This window comes from Mustela nivalis, assembly GCF_964662115.1.
Source record: "Mustela nivalis genome assembly, chromosome: 1".
Taxonomy (NCBI): Eukaryota; Metazoa; Chordata; class Mammalia; order Carnivora; family Mustelidae; genus Mustela; species Mustela nivalis.
The window spans coordinates 126413950-126428535 of NC_139020.1; the positions used below are offsets into that span (position 1 = coordinate 126413950).

Sequence of the window (14586 nt, forward strand, 5' to 3'; positions counted from 1 at the left end):
GTTATTTAGGTATTTCATTTCCCATTGTTTTTTCACCAGGAGAAGCCCAGTCCTGAGATCTTCAGGTGGGCCCATGAAAAGTGGCTGGTTGAGCTGAGCATAGTCTAGTAGTTGTGGGGCAAAACAAACAGATCACTGGTCCCTCTGCTGCCCCACTGCAAATGCCACTGTTTGATGTCCCTGCTCTCTGTGGGAAGAGAAGAGCAAAGTTCACCTGGTTTCCCAGCTGTTCCAAAGTAAACCTCTGGCTTACACAGATCTGTAGAGAATTGGTGTCAACTGTTAGATTCTACAATTGAATGATTTCAACGTTTTAATTTTTTTAAATATTCCCACAGATAGGCCTTATTTGTAAATATGTACAACTTGTCTATATGTACGATTTAGTAAGACTAATTAGCTCCCTAAGGTATCATCTGCCTAAAAACAGGTTAACTAGCCTCTATCCTCACTCCTTCACTCCAGAGGAAAGTGATATGAGGTCACAGAAAAATCACTGCACTGGAGCTATAAATACACAAAAATTGTAGGTCAAGTAGTGTGTGTGTGTGTGTGTGTGTGTGTGTGTGTGTGTCTGTGTGTGTGTGTTACTAAGGTTAGAGTCCTAGGATTTTATTACATCTGAAATGGGTCCAGTGGTATCCTCATTATGTTGAAACATGAAACATTAATTATATGCTCTGGTCTTTCCAAGTTCTTAAAATTCAGAGAAAGTAGATGTAGTTGTACATGACAACTCTTCCCCAATGCCAGTGAAAGGTCTCTGCTGGACCAGGATCTCTGAGCTCCTGCCTTATGCCACTGAAGATTACCCATAGATTTGGCTCTTCTGATGGGAAAAATTGGCAGCAGAAATTCAAGCTACACAGAGCCAATAGTCTCTGAGGCTTTGGGCAAAAGAGCCTGAGGACTTTGTAGCTGGTGAAACTCCAGGAGTCTTCCTGGAAGCACCAACATAAAAGATAAGCATGCAGCGGGCTTCTGGGGGCAGCCTGCAGGGAGATGACCTAGGAGTAGATGTGAAAATACCTTTCCTAAGAGGGACCAAAGGATCCGGAGCAATCTGGATCTATAAGTGGAATCAAAATTGCACAGAAAAGGCATAACGAGGATAAAGGAACAAACAAGGTCTAGACCAAAGTAGAGAAGGGAATAAAACCAAGAAACCAGAGAAAGCAAGCTATTGCATTTTAAAATAATGCACAAAATGACAGATAAGGGATATCTGTGAAGTAAGAAACCCTTGCCTAAAAACACACTTATTCTAAAAGTCCAGAGAAGCAAATTTCACCTAAAGTTGAACAGAAAGTACCATGGTCAAGTACCATACAAAATTAGTACAAGGAAAAATAACATGTATACAGACCAATGAATTTGGCCAGAAAGATCTGCCTACAAAATAGTTAAAATCTGTGATCGATACAAAGGTATGAAGAGAACTGGAAATAATGAAGATGTGGGTAGATATTACAGATTTCTTTTTATCATTTAAAAATTTCATTAAAAGATAATTGATACTTGATATAAAAATAATAAAAATTATTGTCGAGTTTCTAATGTATGCAGAGGTAAAATATATGATTGTAAGAACACATGAATAAAAGAGGGAAATTAGTGGGGGTTGTGCAATCAGCTTGAGCTGGCTTCCAAAAGCTGATTATATATATCTCTTCTAAACTCTGAATTCACTGACATCACTTTGGTAGCTTGAAATCATCTATATAAAACTGTTTACTTCATGAATTTGGTAAATGTTACAAATCAGGACCTTTTTTTTTTTACCTTAAAGACCTGCTTCTTAAAAGTTTATCCAGAAATCACTGACAAAAGTAGAGCTATAATATTACAGGATCTTACGTTATTCACAAAGTGATATAACATTATTTTAAATTTATTTTTTATTGAAATATTATTAACATACAGTGTTATATTAGTTTTGGATGTATAATAGAATGACTCAACAGTTCTGTACGCAAGTCAGTGCTCATCAGGGTAAGAGTATTCTTAATCCCCTTCATCTGTTTCACCCCTTCCCCCACCCACATCCCCTCTGGCAACCATCAGTTTGTTTTCTGTACTTAAGAGTCTGTTTTTTTGTCTCTTTTTTCTTCTTTGTTTGTTCATTTGTTCATTGTTTGTTTCTAAAATCCGCATATGAGTTAAGTCATAAGGTGTTTGTCTTCTCTGATTGACTTATTGTACTTAACATTATACTCTCTAGGTCAGTCAATGTTGCTGCAAATCGCAACATCTCATTCCTTTTTAGAGCTGAGTAACAGTCCATTATACACATAGACACACACCATACTTTCTCTTCCATTCATCTGTCGATTAACATTTGGGTTGCTTCCATATCTTGGCTATTGCAATAAACATAGGGTTGCCTCTATTCTTTCAAATTAAAATTTTTATTTTCTTTTGGTAAATACCCAATAGTAGAATTACCAGATCATATGGTAATTTTGTTTTTAATCTTTTGAGGAACCTCCATACTGTTTTCCACAGTGACCGCAACAATTTGCCTTCCCATTAACAGTACATGAGGGGGTCCTTTTTTCCCACAGCCTCGCCAAAATGTGTCATTTTTTTGTCTTTTTAATTTTAGTCATTCTGACAGGTGTAAAGTAATGCCTCACTGTGGTTTTGATTTGCATTTCCTTGATGATTAGTGATGTTGAGCATCTTTTCATGTGTCTGTTGGTCAATTGTATGTTTTTTGGAAAAATTTCTATTCATATTTTATGCCAATTTTTAATTGGATTATTTGGGGGGTTTTTTGGTGTTGGATTATTTTGTTTTAAAGATGGTTTCCTTTGCCATGCAAAACCCTTTTATTTTGTGTAGCCCCGATAGTTTAATTTTTGCTTTTGTTTCCCTTGCCCGAGGAGACATATCTAGAAAAAATGTTTCTACAGTCAATGTCAAAGAAATTACTGCCTATGTTTTCTTCTGAAAGTTTTATGATTTCAGGTTTCATATTTAAGTCTTTAATCTATTTTGAGCTTATTTGTGTGTATGGTGTAAGAAAATGGTCCAGTTTTATTTTTTTTGCTTGTAGCTGTCCATTTTCCCCAGCATCATTTATTGAAGAGGCTGTCTTGGGGCACCTGGGTGGCTCAGTGGGTTAAGCCGCTGCCTTCGGCTCGGGTCATGATCCCAAGATGCTGGGATTGCATCCCACATCAGGCTCCCTGCTCAGCTGGAAGTCTGCTTCTCCCTCTGCCTGTCCTTACACCCTGTTCATGGTCTTTCTCTCTCTCTCTAGCGTGCTTTCTCTCAAATAAAGTCCTTAAAAAACAAAACAAAACACGAGGGCGCCTGGGTGGCTCAGTGGGTTAAGACTCTGCCTTCAGCTCGGGTCATGATCTCAAGGTCCTGGGATTGAGCCCCGCATCAGGTTCTCTGCTCAGTAGGGAGCCTGCTTCCCACTCTCTCTCTGCCTGCCTCTCTGCCTACTTGTGATCTGTCTATCAAATAAATAAATAAAATCTTTTAAAAAATGACATAGAAAATGGGCAAATAGTGAATATTAAAAAATTGTTCTTTGAAAGTTTGATAACTGTTGATAAAAACTGTAACTAAACTGATCAAGAAAAATGAATAGAGAAAACATGAATTACTGCTATGGAAAGTGAAAGAATAGGTATCATCACACAACCTATAAATATTAAAAGATAGTAAGGAAATATTTTGGACAAGTTTATGGCAAAAATAGACAATTTAGATGAAATAGAAAAATTCCTTGAAAAACACAAATTTTACAACTCTAGATTTTCACTGGGTCTTCTTTAAGCCTTACACTTTTTTCTTTGTTAAATTTTTATTTTCATTTAAATCCTTGGGAATGTTTATCACAATTATTTTAAAGTTCATTGCCTGTATCTGATAAAGGACTAGTATCCAAGACCTTCTCAAACTCAATACCCCCAAAAAGGAATGATCCAGTTAAGAAATGGACAGAAGATATGAAATGATATCTTTCCAAAGAAAACGTCCAGATGGCTAACAGACACATGAAAAGATGCTCAACATCACTCTTCATCAGGAAATACAAATCAAAACCATAAGACACCATCTCACACCTGTCAGATGGCTAAAATAATAACACAAGAAACAGATATGGGCAAGGTTGTGAAGAAAGGGGAACCCTCTTGCACTGTTGATGGGAAAGCAAATTGTACAACCACTATGTAAAACAGTAAGAAGTTCCCTCAAAAAGTTAAAAACAGAAATACCCTATGGTCCAGCAATTGCACTGCTAGATATTTATCCAAAAGATACAAAAATACAGACTTAAAGGGGTACACTCACTCCAATGTATATAGCATTATCAACAATAACCAAAATAAGGAAAGAGGCAAAATGTCCATCAAATGATGAATGCATAAAGAAGATGGTGTGTGTGTGTGTGTGTGTGTGTGTGTGTGTGTGTGTGTGTGTGTGTGTGTGTTTATAGTGGAATATTATTCAGCCACCAAAAATAATGAAGTCTTGCCATTTGCAACAACATGGATGAATGTAGAGTGCATTACCTAAGTGAAATAAGTACATTGGAGAAAAATACCGTATGATTTCAGTCATATGTGGAATTTAAGAAACAAAACAGATGAACATATGGGAAGGGGGGGGGAAAGACAGGGAAACAAATCATAAGAGAACCATAGAGAAGAAACCATGGAGGGAGGTGGGTTGGGGATGGCCTAGATGAGTGAAGAGTATTAAGGGGGGCACTTATGATAAGCACTGGGTATTATATGTAAGTAATGAATTACTGAATCCTACTCCTGAAACCAATATTACATTGTATATTAACTAACTAGAATTTAAATAAAAACTTTAAAAAATTTTAAAATCAAGTCCATTGTCCAAATACCATCATCTCTTTGATTTTTAGGTATGTAGGTTTTTTTAAAAAAGGTTTTGTTTATTTATTTGGGGGGTGTGGGAAGGGGCAGAGGAAATCTCAAGTGGAATCTTTTTTTTTTTTAAAGATTTTTTATTTATTTATTTGACAGAGAGAGATCACAAGTAGGCAGAGAGGCAGGCAGAGAGAGGAGAGGAGGAAGGAGGCTCCCTGCTGAGCAGAGAGCCCGATGCGGGACTCGATCCCAGGACCCTGAGATCATGACCTGAGCCGAAGGCAGCGGCTTAACCCACTGAGCCACCCAGGCACCCCTCTCAAGTGGAATCTTAAGCGGTCTCTATGCTGAGCAGGAAGGCAACATAGGGCTCCATCTCACAACCCTGAGTTCATGACCTGAGCCAGAATCACGAGTCTGGCACTTAACCAATTGAGCCACCCAGGAGCCCCTCTAGGTGTGCTTTTATTGGTTGATTTTTCTTCTGACTCTGAGTCACATTTTACACTTCTTTGCATATCTGGTAATTTTTGCATTTGATGCTGGATATTACATAAGCTACATTTCTGAATATTTAGATTTTGTTGGCTTCCTTTAATGCATTGAGACTTATTTTAGAAGGCATTTAAGTTACTTACAGATCAGCTCATCCTACCAAATCTAGTTCACTCTCAGGGCAGGTATAGAGCAGCCCTTAGTCTACAGCTACTTTATTTATCCTCACATCTAAGGTCTGACCTTCAGTCAAATCTTTAGGTGTTCAATTAGATTTCTTCACTCTGGCTATAGTAGGAGCACAAATGATTCCTAGCTCTGTGGAATTGTTCAGCTTGCAGGTCTCTCACAGTTATTCTTTGTCTAGTCTTACAGATTTCAATTTCATTCTACACTCACGCAGATTGGTATTTCACCAAACATTCAAGGGGACTCTTCTAGAGGTGTCTTCTGTATACAAACTCCAGTCATCTTGCTTCTCTCCAAGCTTTTATTTGTTTCCTCAACTAATGTGACAGGCTTTCTTGGGTTCCCCCTCCCTGTGCCATGATCTGGAAATTTCCTCCAGGCAAAAAGTAGGGTCATCATTCTGCTTACCTCTTTTCTTTCCCTTATCTCAAGGACCAGAGTCCTGTGCTGCTATTGTCCAATGTTTAAAAACAGTTGTTTCATATACTTTGTCAGTTTTTTAGTTGTTTATGGTAGGGGGCAAGACTTGTACTGGTTACTTTTTCACAGACATAAGCAGAAATCCACACTCATGAAACTACCATTTAACAATATGTAACTTAGGGTCCCAGTCAATATTTATTGAGGCACTACCACAAGCTGCAAGTATGGTAATACAAGATATGGCAAAGTCTCTGAAAAGAAACCCTTAATTGAGTCCAGTAGGTAGTAGGGTTAGATTTTTGTAGTAATTTTAATGTCTTCCAAGTAATCTGGGTCAGGATTTTTATTCCCCTTGACATTATGAATTTTAAATGTTCAAATATATTTTTAAAATAAACAAACTCATTCCTTATCCCTGTTTTTATTGTGTAAGTCCTCGATACTGTACATACTAGTGCATTTTTTTGCACACTTATAATCACCACTCAGACTCACTTCAGACAGATTTATTGCTTCAATTCTATATAGGTGACTCAACTCTTGAGTAAATTAAAGAATAGGGAGGGAAGACGAGCTTGTTTGGTACATTTTTTTAAAAAGGTATAATTTAATAGATATTTAATTTAGAAGCATAACTCAAGCATAAAGATCAGTTTTCTCCCCTCAAAAAATCTGAGGACATATAATGAGTTTTCTAATGAGGACATATAATGAGGACATAAGTTTTCTAAGCAGACACAATAATTTTTATTCATTGTAATTTCTGTTTACTTTAATTTTGTATCAGTTACAGCACATAATTATATAAAACGACTGAAGTTAACAGAGGCCCACATGCAGACAAGTGAGATGTGTCCCCACCGTATTTGCAGGCACTGAGCATTTCTGTGGTTGCCCACTTTGATCGGTTTTTAATGTACATGGAATGTACAGGCGTCCTGAAGTTCTGTGAAGCAAAACATAAAAGACAGACTTACAGGTACATCCTGTGTTTACTAAACACGTTTCTATTCCTGTTTTCTAAAAGTAAATGCTAGGTAATGATTTTTTTTAAAGACTTTATTTATTTATTTGACAGAGGGAGAGAGAGAGAGATCACAAGTAGGCAGAGCAGCAGGCAGAGCAGCAGGCAGAGGGAGAAGCAGGCTCCCGCTGATCGGGGAGCCCGATGGTGGGCTTCATCCCAGGACCCTGGGATCATGACCTGAGCTGAAGCCAGCCACTTAACTGACTGAGCCACCCAGGTGCCCGATTTTTTTAAAATTCTCTCTCTCTCTCTCTCACTCTCTCTCTGTCTCTGTTTTTCCTAACTGACGTCAGTGCTATCCTTAAATATATTTTCTGTTCTTTTTACTTTCATCATCTTTAACATACGATGTAATTCAACAAAAATTCAGGCACGCTCCCAGAAATTTGATTATCCCAGCTCTAATTTTATTTCTCCAATTTAATCCTTTTTTAGGCAACTATACATTCACACATTATGCCATTTGAAAATATATATATATGTGTGTGTGTGTGTGTATATATAACTAGAAAGGGAACGCTATAGTGCTAACTATAGTTACAGTTTCCATTAATATTATTTATACATTGTACTTAAAATCTTTCAAAATTGGGGGCGCCTTGGTGGCTCAGTGGGTTAAAGCCCCTGCCTTCATCTCAGGTCATGATCCCAGGGTCCTGGGATCAAGCCCCACATCGGGCTCTCTGCTCGGCAGGGAGCCTGCCTCCCCGTCTCTTTCTGCCTGCCTCTCTGCCTACTTGTGATCTCTGTCTGTGAAATAAATAAATAAAATCTTTAAAAAAAAAATCTTTCAGGGCGCCTGGGTGGCTCAGTGGGTTAAGCCGCTGCCTTCGGCTCAGGTCATGATCTCAGAGTCCTGAGATCAAGTCCTGCATCGGGCTCCCTGCTCAGCGGGGAGCCTGCTTCCCTCTCTCTCTCTCTGCCTGCCTCTCCATCTACTTGTGATTTCTCTCTGTCAAATAAATAAATAAAATCTTAAAAAAAAAATCTTTCAAAATTGATTCTCTATGAGTGATACATAGGGGTCATTTCCCAACACTCTCCCTACAATGAAGGGCTCACACATGTGTACCTTTTCATTTTGTTAGGAAAAAAATGGAAATGTACAAGTAAACAAGTTCAGTTTCCAAACGATCTCAATTGCGCTCTCTGTCTCCTTTTAACGATTTGGTCTTTTTTCAGGTATTCCCTTATACTGTTGTCTAATTGACAGTGTAGGCTCACATCCTCCTGCTCACATCCTCACATCCTCCATCTTTGTTCTCCTATCAGTACTGGCTCAAGGCTTGGCACACAATGGTCCTTAAACATATTCACCTGCCCCCCCGCCATGGTATTGTTCCTTGGTGTTCTATTCTACTCACCAGAGTGTAAGCATTGTCCCATGTTAGCAATTGTCCTAAGATACTCTGGTCCTAAGTATTTTCGATAGGATGCTTTGTCCTGAAGGTTAGCTAAACATGCCGTGTCATCGCTGAAGAGCAGGTCCTTAGTTGACGACTGAAACATCTGGAACATCCTGTATTCAAACCCATCTCTTCCAAAGAGTTCCTGCATCAGACAGATAGAGAGTGAGCAGGAGCACCAAGGAGCACAAGGTTGTGTATTCTACCTCAGAAGATCTAAGTCTGCTGCACTGCTCAGCTCCAGCCCCTGGGAGACCTGGGACACAGTAAGTCTCAGAGGCAACATGAATGGCAAAAAGCATGGTCTCTGGGTTCAAATTGTAGCCCTAGCTTTTCCTTGTCACCTGACTTTAAGAAACTTCTTTACTGAGCTCAGTGAACCTCGGTTTACTCATTTGTAAATGGAGATAATGTATGTAAAGTAACTGCTTAATAAAAGAAGCTTCCGTATACACTATGGAGTATTATGCCTCCATCAGAAAAGACGAATACCCAACTTTTGTAGCAACATGGACGGGACTGGAAGAGATTATGCTGAGTGAAATAAGTCAAGCAGAGAGAGTCAATTATCATATGGTTTCACTTATTTGTGGAGCATAACAAATAGCATGGAGGACATGGGGAGACTGAAAGGAGAAGGTAGCTGAGGGAAATTGGAAGGGGAGGTGAACCAGGAGAGACTATGGACTCTGAAAAACAACCTGAGGGTTTTGAAGGGGCGGGGGGGTGGGGTGGGAGGTTGAGGGAACCAGGTGGTGGGTATTGGGGAGGGCATGTATTGCACGGAGCACTGGGTGTGGTGCAAAAACAATGAATACTGTTATGCTGAAAAGAAAATTTTTAAAAATGTAATTAAAAAAGAAGAAGCAGCAGCTTTGAGTTTTGTGGTCACAGTATCACAATTCTGCCTATCATGCTGGATATTTTCAACTTCCTGGGTCGTGCTACCTGTCTTCCACTGCCCAAAGCCCTTGCTGCCTGGCCTCTTCTATACTCTAGATCTGTCCTAGGCACCTGACCGTTTCCATCTTTTCTTCCCCTCCTCTCTTTTTCTTTGTTCAGCCCCGGACAGCCAAGGGGCAAGTTGTGTTTTGGGAGACACATGCCTTCAAGTGTCCCTAATGAGGAGCCTTTTGTTTTGCCAGTTCTCCCTGGGTTGTAGTCCTCTAACTGGGACGTGTGGGCAGCATATGCTAACACATGGATTACTCATACAGGGTTCTTCCAGGAAGGGGTATACAAAGCTGAAAGGCAGATGAGGCTTTGGGTTTTCTTAAGATCATTTGAATTGGGCATCCTGCTACTTCATAACCCCTGTTGTCTGCCTGTAGAAGTCATGAGTTGTCTGAATGTTGGCTCTTGAACTTTCAGGAAGCCTAAAACAATGCTCAGTCCCTGCCCAGGTTCAGTACTGCCTTGGGTCCTACACTAAGTCAGGTAGAGTAGCCTCCTTTCCTCACCCCCGTGTGAAGGGCACTAAGCCATCTCCCTTATTTCTATGACAGAAGACGCAAGAGACAACTCATGGAGGGACTGAACAAGTCCAAGAGGTACCAGGAGTCTGTTCAGAGAGGAAAGTTAGTCTCAGGAAGACCCTTCAGATACTCACGTGTCCAAGGCTCTTTCAGTCCACTTTGATATCCTAGACAGCCCCAGAGCACAAAGTGAACAGAGCCACCAGCTAGATTTCTGATTTCAGAGGCAGAGCTCTGAGAATCTGTTCCACTGCCCAGGGAGAAAGGATATGAGACTGGGCTGGGTGTGCCTGTCAGCTCTGGAGGAGATCTGAGCATTCTGTTTGGGGGATATGTGGAAGGACCTTCTGTGTGCCCAAACCTGTTGATTGAAGAGTATCCTGCGGACAAAATCTGCCTTATCTTTCCTTGAGACCACAGCATGATTTGGGACTATGGCCAGGTGGCACCTTCGAGCTTCAGTCACAGGCTTCCTGGTACCATCGAGGCACAGCAACTCAAAGTCTTCCTGTTTCAGATCTTTAGCCCAGGCTTCAGGGTTCTTTCCTGGGGAGAAGGAAGGCCGGTCAGCCACAGCTGACAGCTCTGGTCACAGTGCCCTCCTTGGGGGGATGTGACCAACTACCAATGTCTGGGAGAATCACAGAGACACAGAAAAATGAAATAAAAAAACTTTAAAAATAAAACAGAAGAAAGAGAAAAATTTATGGTTATAAATTCATAGCCTTTCCAGTTAGTGCGTTTTCAGTCCCGTTAAAGGCAAACATTTCTTTAACAGGCCTGAAAAAGCAACAGCCAGAAAGATTGATAAGTTGAACTACATTAAACATTAAAATGTCTGTTCATCAGACACCATTAAGAAAATGCAAAGGTAAACCTTTCAGAGAGAAACAAGATATTGTCAATACATATAGCAGACAAAAAGTATCCAGAATATATAAGGAATGCCTATAAATGAAGAGAGTCAGCCATTCTTTAATAAACTTCCCCAGTTGTCTGACTGGGAGTGACTTTCCAGGAGAGACTCAGATTTTTTCCAAGGGAGGAAATGACAGCATAGGCACATACCATCAGTGTTCTGGAAGACTGTGCTCTCCTTCACAAAGGCCACGTCTCCCTTTTCAACCAAACACCTGGGCACAGCAAGGGTCAGGTCAGTGAGGAGCGTCAACAGGAGTGGGAAGGAGAGACACCCAGAGAGAATCACCTAGAGGCTCATTCACCCTCCACTAGAACCACAACGAACACTGGCCACATCCTTACACACAACTGTAACACTTGGGCTGTCCCTGAGAATTAGAGGGGAAATGTAATCAAAAAGAGAAACCTGTTTATTTTGTTCCTATTGTAGATAACCACTGTTTTGTTCCTTGTTTTAAATACTGATTGGTTTCTCCAGAGAAGATGTTTGTGTTCTCCTATGAACAGGGATATTCAAGGATGACTCTCTGGTTGGATCAAAACTCACACAAGAGATTAAAATCAATGTCTAGTCAGTCTTAATGATCACTAGTGAATTTGCATCACCAGGTATATGTTCACACTTAATTGCAGAACAATTTTTCTCTTTATTTAAGGTCCATTCTTCTTTTTTTTTTTTTTAAGTATACACAGTTTGCTGTTTTTGTAGGATTTTTAAAAAAGATTTTATTTATTTGACAGACAGAGATCACAAGTAGGCAGAAAGGGAGGCAGAGAGAGAGGGGGAAGCAGGCTAACTGCTGAGCAGAGAGACTGATGCAGGGCTCGATCCCAGGACCCTGGGATCATGACCTGAGCCGAAGGCAGAGGCTTTAACCCACTGAGGCACCCAGGTGCCCCTAAGGTCCATTCTTTATGAGAAATGTCGAACGCATTAGCAATCAGTTCTAGGACATCCAATCAGTTGGCAACTGACATTAGTGATCAATTATCAGGAGCCCCTCTCCAGTTTTCTCTCTCTCCTAACTTCAGGTCCCTCTATACTTAGCTATGGTCAATTACTCCCATTCAATTTTCCTAAACTCCCTTTGCCCTATTTCTTTCTTCTTTCTGTCCTTCATATAATCCCAGTCCTGAATACATATGACAGTCTGCCTCAGGTGTGTCTGTACTCTAGTAGGGAGGCAGACCAGAGACTCTCCTGACCATTAACTTCTCCTGGGCATTCCTGCTTTCCTCACTCTACTCTAGATCTGTGGTTCTCAACGTGTGGGCTGGGATCAGCAGCATGGGAACCAGCTGTGAACCCGTCAGACATGCACACTCTTGGGCCCCACCCGGAGACCTATTTCTGGGTGTGGGGCCCAGCAAGCTGTGTTTTAACAAGCCCCCTAAGAGACTCTGTGCTCTAGTGGTGAGAACCACTCTTTCAGATAGCCACCTCTCCACTCCATAGAGCAATTACTAAAATGTTTTCCAAATTCCCGCATGCCTCTGTCTCACCACATACCCTCTCCTCAACACTCACTCTGACATGTGCTCCTGCTTCCCGGAGAAAACACAGATATCCTCACATGGGCTTCCTTCCAGCCTCCCTCTGCCAAATCTGCCAGCCCAAGTCTCCAGTGCGCTTCTCCTGCCCTCCAGACACAAAGAAGGAGTGAAGGTCTCTCTCAGCAAAAGTGTCCCTCCAGGTGCCCTGCATCCCAACCCCGCCCACACTCTCAGGCACCTTCTGATAGTGATCCTCTTTCTCTTATGTAATTGTGGTCTTTCCCTGATCACTGGGCTCTCTTTATCAGCATTCATATACCTCTTTTCCTTTTTGAAAATCAATAATCCCTGTTTGATCCCACACGGCCCTCCGCCATGGCTTCTCTCCCACACTCATCCAAACACCTAAAAGGAATCTTTGCCCTTGCAATCAGCACCCCTTCACACCACCCTCACTGAGGGTGAGCTTTTCAGCCTGCCAGTCAGCTTTTGGGATTGACTCACTATTGAAGCTGCTCCTACCAGATCCAGGAGCCACTTTGCCACACTCATTTTATTTGCTCTCTCAAGTTCATCTTTCCCCCAGTTTGAAATATTATCTTCGTTATACACCAAATATAATGTGTCCATGTATAAGTCTTTGAAGTCTAATCTCCATTGATTTGTCATTCTTGCACACAAACCTGTCTGTACTGATCATAGTATTAAAGTATTATGCAGTATTATAATGTGATTTTTATATCTAGGAAAACAAAATTCCCCTTGTATAATTTAATTTAAAAATTCTTGACTCTTGTTTGGTTTACCAAACATTAATACTTTGAGAACTGACTCCTTTCCTCCATCCCCCCCAATCTATCTGGTCACAGTGGAGGCAGCTACAACTTTACAGTGGAACTTCACTGCATGAGTTGTGTGAACATGAAGCTTTCAATGGGCTGACAATCCCATTTCCTGGGAATTGGGATGAATACATTAGGGTCTGTGTTTGACTGCTTCTTTATAACCGAGAAGCTGTAATAATGCTAGTCATAGACATTTCCTTCCATGTAGGCTGAGAAACAGAAAACCATCCTGTGGGGAAAGAAGATGCGGCATCTCTCTTTAGAGAAAAAGGAAGAAGAAGAAAAGAGAGGGAGGAGGAGGAGGAGAAGGAGAAAAAGAAGAAAAGGAGAAGGAGGAGGAGGAAGTGGGGAGAGGAGGAGGAAGAACGGGGGAGGAGGAGTGGGTTCCCTTATACTAAGCATTCATTCATTGTTTATCTGAAATTCTAATTTAACTGGATGTCCTAAATTTTGTTTGGCAACTCTCGCCTTAAAGTATCTTGGCTCACTCCCAAGGCTCAAGTCTCTTGCCTTCTAAAGAGGAAGCTCTTTCAACAAAGGAGATTTTATTTATCTTATTAAAGGAAAAAAGACATTAAACAAGTACATAAAATATATAGTATTCTAGAGAGTGAAAAGTGCTAAAAAATAAAACAAGAAAGGGGGATATAGAGAAGGAGAGAAATGGGAAGTTGCTGGAGAGGGAAGTGAGTTCAAGAGAGATTTTACTTACTTACTGATGTTTAAGGTGAAAAAAACAGCATCATGTGTGGATGCTGGTAGAAATGACCAAATGACCTAGTAGAGAAAATCCTGTGATGGTGCAGCAGCAAGAGGGGAAAAGTGCCAAGCAAAGCCCCTGGCCAGGCTGGAGGAGAGGCTGGTGCAGCCATGGAATAGGGCTGAGCTAGAAGACAGCCAGGTAGCCGGTGAAAAGGAGGGAGGGCAGTGGGTTAGATGTGGCAGTGGGACGCTGTGGCGTTTCCTTGGATTGCTTCAATTTTCTCTGGTGAAGTAGGAAACAAAGGCATGACAGATGGAGGCAGATGTGTTGGGGGACTGAGGAGAGGACAGAGGATGGACTCATCTTCTAGAAAGGTTGGTGGTGAAGGCACTAGGCACACATGCACATTTGAGGTGGGCTCTCCTTACTGTAAAGGGAGGCCGGGCACCCCAGCAGTGCAGACCCCTAGTGGTGGAATGTCAGACCTAAGCAAGGCCTGGTGCTTTCGCCAGCAGAGGGACAGGCACTTGAGGCTAGACACAGAGGAATGATTATTGTGGTTGGCTGTGGAATGTATGCTGGGTGTGGAGGGGATAAGAATATGAAGCAGGGAGAGACTAGGGAAGAGTTGGCAGGGTGGGTGGGGCACAAGTCAGTAGGAATGAAGAGCTGTTGGAGTCAGGAAACCCACAGGAGTAGAAATGCAGGTAGGAGGTTGTGGGGAGAACTAGCCATCTGAAGCTAAGATT

At 41.2% G+C, this 14586-nt stretch overlaps 1 protein-coding gene across 1 annotated transcript in view; it reads right to left on the bottom strand.

The window, feature by feature from the left end:
* Nucleotides 1-6437: 6437 nt before the first annotated feature.
* Nucleotides 6438-14586, bottom strand: part of LOC309858465 (inhibitor of carbonic anhydrase-like) — a 44086-nt gene continuing 35937 nt past the window's right edge. Inside the window, exons 14-17 of the mRNA XM_082718993.1 lie at nt 10943-11007; nt 10236-10420; nt 8358-8544; nt 6438-6912 (exon numbers count right to left, since the gene is read on the bottom strand). Coding sequence (XP_082575119.1) covers nt 6878-6912; nt 8358-8544; nt 10236-10420; nt 10943-11007 — 472 coding nt within the window. The 3' untranslated portion in view covers nt 6438-6877. The remainder of the gene's footprint in view (nt 6913-8357; nt 8545-10235; nt 10421-10942; nt 11008-14586) is intronic.